The 16,510-nt window shown below is 49.0% G+C and overlaps 1 protein-coding gene across 1 annotated transcript; it reads left to right on the top strand.

The window, feature by feature from the left end:
* The first annotated feature begins 1,773 nt into the window (after positions 1-1,773).
* LOC124271873 lies at positions 1,774-13,694 on the top strand. Its single transcript, XM_046707029.1, has 4 exons — positions 1,774-1,894; positions 3,446-3,586; positions 11,654-11,791; positions 13,537-13,694. Exons 1-4 carry the CDS (start codon positions 1,834-1,836, stop codon positions 13,674-13,676), a joined length of 480 nt encoding a protein of 159 aa, XP_046562985.1. The 5' UTR covers positions 1,774-1,833; the 3' UTR covers positions 13,677-13,694.
* The last annotated feature ends 2,816 nt before the right edge of the window (positions 13,695-16,510 follow it).

The following is a 16,510-nucleotide window of genomic DNA, read 5'->3' as shown; positions in this document are numbered from 1 at the left end:
GCAGGGGCATGAGTGAAATGGCAAATTGCAAGTCATGAGCTGAGCAAAATATACATTAATTTGGCAAAGATTTGGAAACATGCTGAAGCATAAGGCTTTGGACCGAAAGTAGCTTCAACTAAAGAGAAATATCGGTTATATTTATAGATAATAATAAATTTCCTGACTGAAAGGATCGTCAATGTGTTTAAATATTTCTCATGAACGTAGATCGTTTTTCACAGTTTTTCACATATTAATTGACAATAATAGCTTTGTATCACTGAACCTAGGATGTATTATTTGCGTGGGTCAAGGAGATGTTTGTAGATTTCATTAGTGGATCCACAATTAGTGGATTTCTCACGCTGAATAATACGTGAGTCCCAACGGCCGTTCCAAAAACCTGTATCCACGCGTGAATAGTATATCTCCACATAGGCACTATGCAGGTACAGTCTCGACACAGAAACCGTCCCGACACACAGTTCCGACACACACACAGTCCAGACACACACACAGTCCAGACACAGGCACCGTCCCGACACAGGCACAGTCCCGACACAGGCACACTCCAGACACACACACAGTCCCGACACAGGCACAGTCCCGACACACACACAGTCCCGACACAGTCACCGTCCCGACACAGACACAGTCCCGACACAGACACAGGCACACTCCAGACACACACACAGTCCCATCACAGACACAGTCCTGACACAGGCACATTCCTGACACAGGCACAGTCCCGACACAGACACAGTCCCGACACAGTCACAGTCCCGACACAGACACAGTCCTGACACAGACACAGGCACCGTCCCGACACAGACACAGTCCCGACACAGGCACAGTCCCGACACAGACACAGTCCCGACACAGACACAGTCCCGATACGTACACAGTCCCGACACAGTCACCGTCCCGACACAGACACAGTCCCGATACGTACACAGTCCCGACACAGGCACCGTCCCGACACAGACACAGTCCCGACACAGACACAGTCCCGACACAGACACAGGCACCGTCCCGACACAGACACAGTCCCGACACAGGCACCGTCCCGACACAGGCACACTCCAGACACAGACACAGTCCCGACACAGACACAGTCCCTGACACAGACACAGTCCCGACACAGACACAGTCCCGACACAGACACAGTCCTGACACAGACACAGTCCTGAGACACACACAGTCCCGACACAGGCACAGTCCCGACACAGACACAGTCCCGACACAGACACAGTCCTGACACAGACACAGTCCCGACACACAGGGCACAGTCCCGACACAGACACAGTCCCGACACAGACACAGTCCTGACACAGACACAGTCCTGACACAGACACAGTCCTGACACAGACACAGTCCCGACACAGGCACAGTCCTGACACAGACACAGTCCCGACACAGGCACAGTCCTGACACAGACACAGTCCCGACACAGACACAGTCACAGACACAGTCCCGACACAGACACAGTCCCGACACAGACACAGTCCCGACACAGACACAGTCCCGACACAGACACAGTCCCGACACAGACACAGTCCCGACACAGACACAGTCCCGACACAGACACAGTCTCGATATGTACATAAGCCAAGCATATTCAACACACACTCGCACAGAAGAGACACCAGCAGTCCCGACAATGGGACAAGACACTGGCACGGTGCTAACACAGGCGCTCATTACAAGTACAGTTTAGAAGCTTATCATAAGATATATTCTGTTTGGAAATACTTCAGAACGCCAGCCTAATCCGCCCGCAAACTGTACATGTCCTACATCTACCGACCTTCACCTTGCTGGTAGGTCCACTATCTCGCCGTATCAGTAGATATGACAGGATTCACGGTAATTGTCGTTCTCAGCGTCTGTTGCTGCAGTTGCTTGAAAATATGTAAGTACATTTATCTAACCAAATTGGCCTCAATGCACAAAGTATGAAGAGGTACATTTAAACACTCGTGATCTGCATATGATTGAGAAGAGATAAACTGTTTGGAAACTGATATCACGTGACCGTGATCAGTTCCCACACCCGAGGAATTATAACAACACTCTATTGTGTATAGTATTGCGAATCTTTGTCCAAAAATCCTATCAACATGTTTTCAGGAACCTTCTGGTATATTTGATTTGTGCCAAATATATGACCCAATCTGATTGTTTCGTGAAACCATTGATAAGGGACTGTGTTGACATATGGCAAAATCTGTTCTCAGGTGATGGACTTCCGTGAAGTCAGATTTTCAAGTTTGAAAAATCGTCCTTTTGCAATAATTTCTGTGTATTTGATCATAAACTTGTTGTCAGAGGTCCGCCCGGAGAGCGGAAGGTCGCGGGTTCGATCCCCGACCGCGTCATACCAAAAGACATGGGGTACAACAAGGACTGGTCGGCTCGGAGTCAGTATAATGTGTCTGAGTGGGGTATTCATGCTTCACTGCGGCATGGTATCTCAGTGGGCTAGCACTATAAAACCAGCTTAAGTCTGGGCTAGTACAAGCAGCCGCACATACACATACACATGCATGCATGTCGTCATATGAGCGAAATGTTCTCAAGCACGACGTAAAACCCAATTTCACCTCACCTCACCGTTGTCAGAGGAGGGCAGATACTCATACCGATATTTGAAAGTTTATCGTTGCTGGTTGGTTGATTAACGTCTCGCTCAGCAATATTCCACCCATGTGACGGCGTTCTGTAAGTAATTGAGTCTGGGCCAGACAATTCAGCAGTTGACACAATGAGCATCGATGACGTACCCGGGAGTACGATCACCTGATTCAATCAAGTCAACGTGCCAAACACCAAATCCTACATTACCAGTTGTCTGTTACGGGCATGGGTACTGGACGACAATCTCTTAGTGGGTTCTTCGTTGGTCAAGTGCATGAGGGAATGTGGTTTGACGCTAATTTAAACAGAATTTCAGTTACAGCAAAACTCTGTAGTGATTCTAGGCTTAAGGTTTACTCCAAGTAAAATTGGAAAGATATATCTATTGTCGTTGTTTATTTATAAAATAAATATAACAACACGGACAGAGTGGGTGGGGATTTGATCCTTCAACCGACGTCCTGGGTCGACTGCCGATGCCAGCGGACACCCTGGTCAACTGGTCTATCGCATTTATTTGGCATTGTGTATATCATTATTCGTGCGATATCATATCCGCAATACCAGGAACCCGATGTTCACTTTGCTCAAGCGGATTTTAGTCCTGGAGATCAAATGGATAACCACTAGTCTGCCCATACCATCCGTCTGTTCTATAGATGTGGATCCAGAGAAATACTATTGATTAGGATCTAGCTGATCCTGCCCCCACTAAGGGAGGCAATGTAGAATTATGGCGCTTTACAGCACGTATAAGAATCACTGAATCTGTTAAATAGACACGTGTCGTGCAATTTTCGGAAAATGCAATATCATTAATTTTTAGCGCATGCACAGACGGCGTCATGTTCAGAATTAAAGGGAAGATGTCTCCCAAACGCCTCAGACATCCTCTGTGACGGCACACGTGACTACGACAACCGAGGATGTTCCTCAGAAGACTATTGCTGTGTACCTCACAAAACTAGTAAGTGATTATCTCTTGTTGGGTTTGGGGTAGCCTAGTGGTTAAAGCGTTCGCTCGTAACGCCGAAGGCCCGGGTTCGATTCCCCATATGTATACAATGTGTGAAGCCCATTTCTGGTGTCCCCCGCTGTGATATTGCTGGAATATTGCAAAAAGCGGCGTAAATCTAAAACTCACTCACTCACTCTTGTTAGATGTAAACGGCGCGGCGGGGTAACCTAGTGGTTAAGGCGTTCCATCGTCGCGCCGAAGACCCGGGTTTGATTCCCCCCATGGGCACAATGTGTGAAGCCCAATTCTGGTGTTACCCGCCGTGATATTGCTGGAACATTGCTGATAGCAACGTAAAACTAAACTCACTCACTCACTGTTAGATGAAAACATGAGACGGTCCCTTTAAAATCAGCAATACCTGCAGATCACACAATACGTGACACGTAATATAGTGTAAACCAATCAGACCTGAGTATGATGCACGTCAGTCTCGTGTTGTCTTTTGTCCTGTGTTCCGCCCGGAGAGCGGAAGGTCGCGGGTTCGATCCCCGACCGCGTCATACCAAAAGACGTTAAAATGTGGTACTTGTTGGTCCCTGCCTGGCGCTCGGCATTAATGGGTACAACAAGGACTGGTCGGCTCGGAGTCAGTATAATGTGTCTGAGTGGGGTATTCATGCTTCACTGCGGCATGGTATCTCAGTGGGCTAGCACTATAAAACCAGCTTCAGTCTGGGCTAGTACAAGCAGCCGCACATACACATACACACGCATGCATGTCGTCATATGAGCGAAATGTTCTCAAGCACGAAGTTAAACCCCATTTCACCTCACCTCACCTCACCTCACCTCACCTCACCTCACCTCACCTCACCTTCTGTCCTGTGTTGTCGTGGAGAATAAATGTGTGACAGCCTACTGCATTTATTTTGTTTGTTTGTTGTTTAACCCCGCACTCAGCAATATTCCAGCTATATTGCGGCGGTCTGTAAACAATCGAGTCTGGACCAGACAATTTTGTGATCAACAGCATGAACATCGATCAACGTAACTGGGAAACGATGACATGTATCGGGACATGTGTCGACGAAGTCAGCGAGACTGACAACCCGATTCTTTCCGTTAGTCGCTTCTAACGATAAGTGTGGGTTGCTGAAAACCAATTCGTGTATTGTTACCCCACACATTCCAGATTCCAGATCGTGTTTCATTCACTCACTCGTCCTGCCCAGTTAGACACTCACCCAGTCAATCATTCACCCCCTCACCCTGCCCAGTTAGACACTCACCCAGTCAATTATTCACCACCTCATCCTGCCCACTTAGACACTCACCCAGTCAATCATTCACACCCTCATCCTGCCCAGTTAGACACTCGCCCAGTCAATTATTCACCACCTCATCCTGCCCAGTTAGACACTCACCCAGTCAATCATTCACCCCCTCATCCTGCCCAGTTAGACACTCACCCAGTCAATCATTCACACCCTCATCCTGCCCAGTTATACACTCGCCCAGTCAATTATTCACCCCTCATCCTGCCCAGTTAGACACTCGCCCAGTCAAATCATTCACCCTCATCATCCTGCCCAGTTAGACACTCACCCAGTCAATCATTCACCCCTCATCCTGCCCAGTTAGACTCTCTCACCCAGTCAATCATTCACCCCCTCATCCTGCCCAGTTAGACACTCTCCCAGTCAATCATTCACCCCCACATCCTGTCCAGTTAGACACTCTCGCCCAGTCAATCATTCACCCCTCACCCTGCCCAGTTAGACGCTCACCCAGTCAATCATTCACCCCCACATCCTGCCCAGTTAGACACTCGCCCAGTCAATCATTCACACCCTCATCCTGCCCAGTTAGACTCTCACCCAGTCAATCACTCACCCCTCATCCTGCCCAGTTAGACACTCGCCCAGTCAATCATTCACCCCCACATCCTGCCCAGTTAGACACTCACCCAGTCAATCATTCACCCCTCATCCTGCCCAGTTAGACTCTCACCCAGTCAATCATTCACCCCCTCATCCTGCCCAGTTAGACACTCGCCCAGTCAATCAATCATTCACCCCCATCCATCCTGCCCAGTTAGACACTCGCCCAGTCAATCATTCACCCCCTCATCCTGCCCAGTTAGACACTCATCCAGTCCAGTTATTCACCTCCTCATCCTGCCAATCATTAGACTCCTCGCCCAGTCAATCATTCACCCCTCATGCCTGCCCAGTTAGACCCTCGCCCCAGTCAATCATTCACCCCCTCATCCTGCCCAGTTAGACACTCCACCCAGTCAATCATTCACCCCCCTCATCCTGCCCAGTTAGACACTCTTCACCCAGTCAATCATTCACCTCATCACCCCTCATCCTGCCCAGTTAGACACTCACCCAGTCAATCATTCACCCCTCATCCTGCCCAGTTAGACACTCACCCAGTCAATCATTCACTCCCTCATCCTGCCCAGTTAGACACTCATCCAGTCAATCATTCACCTCTTCATCCTGCCCAGTTAGACACTCCTACCCCCAGTCAATCATTCACCCTCATCCTGCCCAGTTAGACACTCGCCCAGTCAATCATTCACCCCTCATCCTGCCTTGGGTAGTTAGACACTCACCCAGTCAATCATTCACCCCTCATCCTGCCCAGTTAGACACTCTCACCCAGTCAATCATTCACCCCCTCATCCTGCCCCAGTTAGACACTCACCCAGTCAATCATTCACCCCTCATCCTGCCCAGTTAGACACTCACCCAGTCAATCATTCACCCTCATCCTGCCCAGTTAGACACTCACCCAGCCAGTCAATCATTCACCCTCATCCTGCCCAGTTAGACTCACCCAGTCAATCATTCACTCCTCATCCTGCCCAGTTAGACACTCACCCAGTCAATCATTCCATCACCCTCATCCTGCCCAGTTAGACACTTCGCCCAGTAAATCATTCACACCCTCATCTTGCCCAGTTAGACACTCTCTGCCCAGTAAATCATTCACCCCCCTCATCCTGCCCAGTTAGACACTCTCCAGTCAGTCAATCATTCACCCCTCATCATCCTGCCCAGTTAGACACTTCGCCCAGTCAATCATTCACCCCTCATCCTGCCCAGTTAGGACCTCGCCCAGTCAATCATTCACCCCCATCATCCTGCCCAGTTAGACACTTTGCCCAGTCAATCCATTCACCCCTCATCCTGCCCAGTTAGACCCTCACCCAGTCAATCATTCACCCCCTCATCCTGCCCAGTTAGACACTCTCGCCCAGTCAATCATTCACCCCTCATCCTGCCTTTAGTTAGACACTCACCCAGTCAATCATTCACCCTCATCCTGCCCAGTTAGACACTCACCCAGTCAATCATTCACCCCCTCATCCTGCCCAGTTAGACACTCTCCATCACCCAGTCAATCATTCACCCCACTCATCCTGCCCAGTTAGACACTCACCCAGTCAATCATTCACCCTCATCCTGCCCAGTTAGACACTCTCACCCAGTCAATCATTCACCCCATCATCCTGCCCAGTTAGACACTCACCCAGTCAATCATTCACCCTCATCCTGCCCAGTTAGACACTCACCCAGTCAATCATTCACCCTCATCATCCTGCCCAGTTAGACACTCGCCCAGTCAATCATTCACCCCTCATCCTGCCCAGTTAGACACTCTCTCGCCCAGTCAATCATTCACCCCCTCATCCTGCCCAGTTAGACTCTCTCGCCCAGTCAATCATTCACCCTCATCCTGCCCAGTTAGACACTCACCCAGTCAATCATTCACACCCCTCATCCTGCCCAGTTAGACACTCTGCCCAGTCAATCATTCACCCCTCATCCTGCCCAGTTAGACACCCTCACCCAGTCAATCATTCACACCCTCATCCTGCCCAGTTAGACACTCTCGCCCAGTCAATCATTCACCCCCTCATCCTGCCCAGTTAGACACTCACCCAGTCAATCATTCACCCCTCATCCTGCCCAGTTAGACACTCACCCAGTCAATCATTCACCCCCTCATCCTGCCCAGTTAGACACTCTCTGCCCAGTCAATCATCCTCACCCCAATCATCCTCCTGCCCAGTTAGACACTCGCCCAGTCAAATCATTCACCTCATCATCCTGCCCAGTTAGACACCTCACCCAGTCAATCATTCACCCCTCATCCTGCCCAGTTAGACACTCTCTGCCCAGTCAATCATTCACACCCTCATCCTGCCCAGTTAGACTCTCACCCAGTCAATCATTCACCCCTCATCCTGCCCAGTTAGACTCACACAGTCAATCATTCACCCCTCATCCTGCCCAGTTAGACACTCACCCAGTCAATCATTCACCCCTCATCCTGCCCAGTTAGACACTCGCCCAGTCAATCATTCACCCCCTCATCCTGCCCAGTTAGACTCTCACCCAGTCAATCATTCACCCCCTCATCCTGCCCAGTTAGACACTCACCCAGTCAATCATTCACCCCCACATCCTGCCCAGTTAGACACTCACCCAGTCAATCATTCACCCTCATCATCCTGCCCAGTTAGACCCTCGCCCAGTCAATCATTCACCCCTCATCCTGCCCAGTTAGACACTCGCCCAGTCAATCATTCACCCCTCATCCTGCCCAGTTAGACACTCGCCCAGTCAATCATTCACCCCCTCATCCTGCCCAGTTAGACTCTCACCCAGTCAATCATTCACCCCCATCATCCTGCCCAGTTAGACACTCGCCCAGTCAATCATTCACCCCCATCATCCTGCCCAGTTAGACACTCACCCAGTCAATCATTCACCCCCACATCCTGCCCAGTTAGACACTCGCCCAGTCAATCATTCACCCCCTCATCCTGCCCAGTTAGACACTCGCCCAGTCAATCATTCACCCCCTCATCCTGCCCAGTTAGACACTCACCCAGTCAATCATTCACCCCCTCATCCTGCCCAGTTAGACACTCGCCCAGTCAATCATTCACCCCTCATCCTGCCCAGTTAGACACTCACCCAGTCAATCATTCACCCCTCATCCTGCCCAGTTAGACACTCGCCCAGTCAATCATTCACCCCTCATCCTGCCCAGTTAGACACTCTGCCCAGTCAATCATTCACCCCCCCTCATCCTGCCCAGTTAGACACTCACCCAGTCAATCATTCACCTCATCATCCTGCCCAGTTAGACACTCTCGCCCAGTCAATCATTCACCCCCTCATCCTGCCCAGTTAGACACTCACCCCAGTCAATCATTCACTCCTCATCCTGCCCAGTTAGACACTCAGTATCCACCCAGTCAATCCTTCACCCTCTCATCCTGCCCAGTTAGACACTCGCCCAGTCAATCATTCACCCCTCATCCTGCCCAGTTAGACACTCGCACCCAGTCAATCATTCACCCCTCATCCTGCCCAGTGCCTGCTCCCCAGTTCATTCACCTCTCACCCAGTCAATCATTCAATCACCCCCTCATCCTGCCCAGTTAGACACTCACCCAGTCAATCATTCACCCCTCATCCTGCCCAGTTAGACACTCACCCAGTCAATCATTCACCCCCTCATCCTGCCCAGTTAGACACTCACCCAGTCAATCATTCACCCCCTCATCCTGCCCAGTTAGACACTCGCCCAGTCAATCATTCACCCCTCATCCTGCCCAGTTAGACACTCCTTGCCCAGTCAATCATTCCCCCCTCATCCTGCCCAGTTAGACACTCTGCCCAGTCAATCATTCACCCTCATCCTGCCCAGTTAGACACTCACCCAGTCAATTATTCACCCCCTCATCCTGCCCAGTTAGACACTCGCCCAGTAAATCATTCACCTCATCATCCTGCCCAGTTAGACACTCACCCAGTCAATCATTCACCCCTCATCCTGCCCAGTTAGACACTCGCCCAGTCAATCATTCACCCCTCATCCTGCCCAGTTAGACTCTCACCCAGTCAATCATTCACCCCCTCATCCTGCCCAGTTAGACACTCACCCAGTCAATCATTCACCCCTCATCCTGCCCAGTTAGACACTCGCCCAGTCAATCATTCACCCCCTCATCCTGCCCAGTTAGACACTCACCCAGTCAATCATTCACCCCTCATCCTGCCCAGTTAGACACTCACCCAGTCAATCATTCACCCCCTCATCCTGCCCAGTTAGACACTCTCGCCCAGTCAATCATTCACCCCTCATCCTGCCCAGTTAGACACTCACCCAGTCAATCATTCACCCCATCATCCTGCCCAGTTAGACACTCACCCAGTCAATCATTCACCCCTCATCCTGCCCAGTTAGACACTCTCCCCAGTCAATCATTCACCCCTCATCCTGCCCAGTTAGACACTCGCCCAGTCAATCATTCACCCCTCATCCTGCCCAGTTAGACACTCACCCAGTCAATCATTCACCCCTCATCCTGCCCAGTTAGACTCTCACCCAGTCAATCATTCACCCCTCATCCTGCCTGCCAGTTAGACACTCACCCAGTCAATCATTCACCCACCTCATCCTGCCCCAGTTAGACACTCACCCAGTCAATCATTCACCCCTCATCCTGCCCAGTTAGACACTCGCCCAGTCAATCATTCACCCCCTCATCCTGCCCAGTTAGACTCTCACCCCCAGTCAATCATTCACCCCCTCATCATCCTGCCCAGTTAGACACTCACCCAGTCAATCATTCACCCCTCATCCTGCCCAGTTAGACACTCACCCAGTCAATCATTCACCCCCTCATCCTGCCCAGTTAGACACTCACCCAGTCAATCATTCACCCCTCTCATCCTGCCCAGTTAGACACTCACCCAGTCAATCATTCACCCCTCATCCTGCCCAGTTAGACACTCACCCAGTCAATCATTCACCCCTCATCCTGCCCAGTTAGACACTCGCCCAGTCAATCATTCACCCCTCATCCTGCCCAGTTAGACACTCACCCAGTCAATCATTCACCCCTCAGTCATCATCCTGCCCAGTTAGACACTCTCGCCCAGTCAATCATTCACCCCCATCCTGCCCAGTTAGACACTCACCCAGTCAATCATTCACCCCTCATCCTGCCCAGTTAGACACTCACCCAGTCAATCATTCACCCCTCATCCTGCCCAGTTAGACACTCGCCCAGTCAATCATTCACCCCATCATCCTGCCCAGTTAGACACTCGCCCAGTCAATCATTCACCCCTCATCCTCCTGCCCAGTTAGACACTCTCGCCCAGTCAATCATTCACCCCCTCATCCTGCCCAGTTAGACACTCTCACCCAGTCAATCATTCACCCCTCATCCTGCCCAGTTAGACACTCACCCAGTCAATCATTCACCCCTCATCCTGCCCAGTTAGACACTCAGCCCAGTCAATCATTCACCCCTCATCCTGCCCAGTTAGACACTCGCCCAGTCAATCATTCACCTCATCCTCCCAGTTAGACCTGCCCAGTTAGACACCCTCATCCTGCCAGTCAATCATTCACCCCTCATCCTGCCCAGTTAGACACTCTCACCCAGTCAATCATTCACCCCTCATCCTGCCCAGTTAGACTCTCACCCAGTCAATCATTCACCCCCTCATCCTGCCCAGTTAGACACTCGCCCAGTCAATCATTCACCCCATCATCCTGCCCAGTTAGACACTCGCCCAGTCAATCATTCACCCCTCATCCTGCCCAGTTAGACACTCACCCAGTCAATCATTCACCCCCTCATCCTGCCCAGTTAGACACTCGCCCAGTCAATCATTCACCCCCTCATCCTGCCCAGTTAGACACTCGCCCAGTCAATCATTCACCCCTCATCCTGCCCAGTTAGACTCACCCAGTCAATCATTCACCCCTCATCCTGCCCAGTTAGACACTCAGCCCAGTCAATCATTCACCCCTCATCCTGCCCAGTTAGACACTCACCCAGTCAATCATTCACCCCTCATCCTGCCCAGTTAGACACTCACCCAGTCAATCATTCACCCCCTCATCCTGCCCAGTTAGACACTCACCCAGTCAATCATTCACCCCCTCATCCTGCCCAGTTCGACACTCACCCAGTCAATCATTCACCCCCCTCACTTTGCCCTGTTAGACACTCACCCACTGTTACAGAATCCTGCGCATCACTCGGGGGTCACTGCCTTAATGTCAAGTCGGCCCTGGTATGTGGAGGGGAGGAGATTCAGGGGACCCCGGACTGCGGTCAACAAGCCCAGGGCAACTACTGTTGTGTGCGCAAGGACGCTCAAGGTTGGCATATTTGACTCCATTCGAAAGGTTAAAATCGCGAGAATGTCACTTCGAGTATTCCATAAGAAACAGTGTACATAGAATTGTCATTACTATCTTGTTTCACTCACACATTTTGACAAACAAAATGGTTAAGTTTCAGTGACAATGGGCCGACATCGCAAATCCATAAACCCTCAATGGCTGAAATTCTGCATGGTTGCTTTAACGCTCAGTCTGTTCCTAAATGTAATCAACGACAAGAGACTGTCTCCAAAAACATTTAAGACTCAAAAGTTATCATCAAACAAGCATATACCATTATATTACCTTTTAGAAATTAAAGATAAATTTGTGATCCATATCGCCATGAATGTTGAAACCCCGTTAATCCAGACTATACTGTCTGCAGTGAAATCTCCCGGATTTCCAGTATCTAACGGCGCCATCCGGGGCCCAGTCATCCAGTGTATTATGTCTTCATTCATAGTTTAAATAGCTGTTTTCCATCATGTTTTCTTTTATTTGTTCGGACGTGACGTCATCATTTCCAACTCTCTCTCTCTCTCCGTATTAAGTTATTAACTGTCTTTTCGACGTTCCCAAAAATGTTGGTATCTCCCTTTATTAAATATTTTAGAGTTACCTCCCCTAAACGTTGTCTTCTTCCGGTGAGTATTTTCATCAAAATGGCGGAGAAAAGTGACGTTAACATTGTTGAATGTGATGTAATAGTTGATGCAATGAACATGAATAAACGTAGAACATACTTCAGAGACAGATACTAGAAGGTAACAGATAGAAGGTAACAGATACCAGAAGGTAACAGATAGAAGGTAACAGATACCAGAAGGTAACAGGAGTTAAAGATCAACTTATAGCCCGTGCCATAGGTGCACATGCACTGAATTTACAGACAAATACTTGTGCACTTGGACAATCTAACGCTATTGGTACCCTCCTAACTTAGGACTGAATGTCTGTCGTTATTGTTTAGTTGTTTGACTCATGTTTAACACCAGCCAGCAATATTCCAGCTATAAGTCAGGGTCTGTAAATGTTTGAACCCAAAGTCTAGTGATTGATAGCATGAGCGTCGATCTGAGCAACTGGCATAGGAGTGAGTGAGTGAGTGAGTTGGGTTTTACGCCGCTTTTAGCAATAGTTCAGCAACATCACAGCGGGGGGACATCATAAATGGGCTTCACACATTGTACCCATATGGGGAATCGAACTCGGGTCTTTAGAGTGACGAGCCAACGCTTTAACCACTAGGCTACCCCACCGCCCCACTGGCATAGGAGGTCAGCGAGATGGGTTGTTACTCGCTCCTTACGACAATCGTAATATGCTGAAGATCAATTTTAAACAGTACCAAACATATTCCTGTCGCTCATAAAAGTATTTTGTAATACGGAAGAGTTTTCAAGCGCCAAGGGTTCAAATTACAGCTACGGCCACCAATTGGCCAAGGGTATTTCAGTCGTCAGAAGACATATTATTTTTTATTTCTGTGAATATTTTTACATACGATGAAGATAACTAGATCTACCATTTCTGATATGCATGCAACAGTATGAAGATCATGACATTTAGTAAACATTGATATTTTCACACAAATACATTAATCCGACATTTTCGTTAATCCGACATATTTCTCTGCAACCACGAGTGTCGGATTAACGAGAGTTGACTGTAATACAATAGGTTCTCGAAGGAGTGGCTACATCTACTGATAACTCACTCCCCCTGTATTCCCCCTACAGATCCACCTATGGAAGCCTGTGAGAGAATGGGGGGCAGATGCCAATCTCTGCTGTCGGCCCTGGCTTGTGGCGGCAACAGGGACTCCAGTCAGTGCGGCGACAGCACCTTCACCTTCTGCTGTTACCCTCCAGGAAATTAAATAAAATCTCCTCATACATTAACATTTTACGTGCGCTTTGATGGATCAGTTGAATGTTTGACGTTAAACGCCACACAATATTCTAGCAAGAAGGCATGTTCAGATCTGGGACAAGAAGATAACTGATGAACTGCGAGCGGTCTTTCTAACGGGTTGACCAGAGTCTTCAGTACACCATAATGCCTCCGCTCCTTTGTCCAGTATACACATTTCATTAGCCATAAATCTCGCATCCTGGCCTTTTTGCATTCTCGTGCGCTTTATAGCCCTGTTTGTGTAAAGCCACCAACGCGAGAATGCAACGTTTGGATGTAAAATCTCCCAAGTTGCCGCAAATATTATACCAAATAGTGAGAAGTTGACGACGGCCCTATAGCCATGCTTCTTTCATGGTCGTCGTTTTGCAGTATCATAATTACAGCTTGACTTGAAAATACTGTCATTTGCATTTTCCTATTTTCCTGCTTTCCTATATCCTTTCGAATGTATACTCATGCCAATAATGGTTGTCAAACCCCTCCCTCCCAACCCCCAAACACCTCACACCCCCACCCACACCCTCTCCAATTAAATTTTTTTAAGGGGGTGACAACCATTATTGGCATGAGTATACTTTGAATTAAAATCCTTAACATGTTCACCATAATCTACCAAATAAAACCTGGAGTGAACATATTAACATAGGAGGAATCTGGAATAGCACAGCATCAAGTTAGTAGGTTTCCTTATGACGCAATACGGTATGATACATAGTCAGCAAATTCACTACATCAAACTTAACATAGCCCAGCATCATTAGCTAGATGGTTGGAACAGTTGTGTTCTCAGTGGTGAACCCGGCCATACCGTGGCGAGTGAGTGAGCTTGGTTTTACGCCACTTTTAGCAGTATTCCAGCAATATCACGGCGGGGGACACTTGATATGGGCTTCACACAATGTACCCATGTTGGGAATCGAACCCGGGTCTTCGGCGTGACGAGCGAACGCTTTAACCACTAGGCTACGCCATCGCCCCCATCCGCGGCGAGAACAATGAACCGACAACAGTGGGTAGTCAAACACACGTTTCATTAGTGAAGTCTGCATTTTTGCCATGTTTTCGGTATTCACAATACTGTCAGTTAAATGTATAAAGTCACAGGTTATATTGATCAGGATCGAAAACTGTGACGGAATTTGAATTTTCCAAATGGTTACCCTCGGTATAAACACATCACAAAACACAAAAGAGTAGAAAAGAAATATTACCTGACTCGACTCCTAACGGCTCATGACGGTTTCTGACTCGACTCCTCATCCGGCTTCTGACACACCTTCTGTCCCGGCTTCTGACCCAGCTCCTGGCTCGTCTTCTGAATGGGATCCTAAGTCGGCGTATGAATCGACTCCTAACTGGACTCCTAACGGCTTCTGATCCAGTTTCTGTCCCGGCTTCTGACCCGACTCCTGACCCGTCTCCTTACTCGGCCTCTAACACGACGCATGACTCGGCTTCTACCCCGACTCCTTACTCGGCTTCTGACCCGACTCCTTACTCGGCCTCTGACCCGACTCCTTACTCGGCCTCTGACCCGACTCCTTACTCGGCTTCTGACCCGACTCCTTACTCGGCCTCTGACCCGACTCCTTACTCGGCCTCGGACCCGACTCCTTAACTCGGCTTCTGTCCCGGCTCCTTAACTCGGCTTCTGTCCCGGCTCCTTCCTCGGCTTCTGTCCCGGCTCCTGGCCCGACCCCTTACTCGGCTTCTGACCCGACTCCTTAACTCGGCTTCTGTCCCGGCTTCTGAGTCGGCTTCTGACCTGGCTTCTGTCCCGGAAGATCGGCTTCTGACCCGACTCCTGACTCGGCGTTTGATCCAACCTCTAACTCAGCATGAGACTCGGCTCCTCACTTGACTATTAACGGCTTCTGATCTGGCTTCTGTACGGGCTCCAGACTCGACTCTCTGACCTCTGACTAGGCTCCTCACCGGCTCCTGACTCGGCTTCTGAATGTGACCCGACTCCTCAGTCGGTTTCTGCATCGGCTTCTGACCCAACTCCTAAGACGACACCTTACGGCTTCTGATCTGGCTTCTGCCCGGCTCCTGACTGTGCTCTGGCCCTGTACTGGCATAATGTGTGCGTTTTGCCAGATATTGTACTTCTCGGAATAGGGTTGACAGACATGACAAACAGCTCTGTGAATTTCAGACTTTGCTGCTGTCATGGTTTCTGGCGGTTTGCGTCTCGGTAACTGACGGATCCTATCTGACAATAAACCAACAAATCACAAATACATGTATTATATATCAATTTGGTTCGCAATGTACTCCCAGCCCGAAGAAGCGGCCGTAAAATATCTCAGTGGGATACGTCATGGCTGTAATATTTCTTCGCTAAACTTCGCACGTTGCTACGTGGGCCAGTGGTCTCACGAGTAAACATAAGGCTGATCACCTGCTTGTAGATAACACCTGAACTAGATGTGCTCTCTCTAGATGTCACCGGCCAAGTAATCATACTTGTATCTCATAACCTCAAAAGGTGTGTTTAACTAAACCAGTCAAATCTGCCAAACTTCATTTACAGAATCTAAATGTGATTACTGACTTATTGTAAGATTGACAGACAGACAGACATTTTATTTCAGTAATGTAGGCCATTGGCCCATAATACAAAAATAATGCAAGTATAAATTACACATACATGCTAGATGAAGGACAACGATTGAAATACAAGGTCAGTTGTTTGTAATGGTGGGTTTATTTCTTAGTTTTAATACAGCAGAGAGGATTGTACTTAATGTTTTAGATAACTTATGTTGTTGCTGGTAATTATACGCGCAAAGG

Source organism: Haliotis rubra, unplaced genomic scaffold (assembly GCF_003918875.1).
Source record: "Haliotis rubra isolate DU_JTF1 unplaced genomic scaffold, ASM391887v1 Scf164, whole genome shotgun sequence".
Lineage (NCBI taxonomy): Eukaryota > Metazoa > Mollusca > Gastropoda > Lepetellida > Haliotidae > Haliotis > Haliotis rubra.
The sequence above is the reverse complement of the archived record's forward strand: the minus strand, read 5'-3'. Positions and strand labels throughout refer to the sequence as shown.

Excerpts from the sequence above, each read along its gene's own strand:
- LOC124271873 (XM_046707029.1), top strand. The coding sequence starts at position 1,834 with ATGACAGGATTCACGGTAATTGTCGTTCTCAGCGTCTGTTGCTGCAGT. Across the intron at positions 3,587-11,653 it reads CTGTGTACCTCACAAAACTA|AATCCTGCGCATCACTCGGG; the intron begins GTAAGTGATTAT and ends CCACTGTTACAG. Across the intron at positions 11,792-13,536 it reads TGTGCGCAAGGACGCTCAAG|ATCCACCTATGGAAGCCTGT; the intron begins GTTGGCATATTT and ends TTCCCCCTACAG.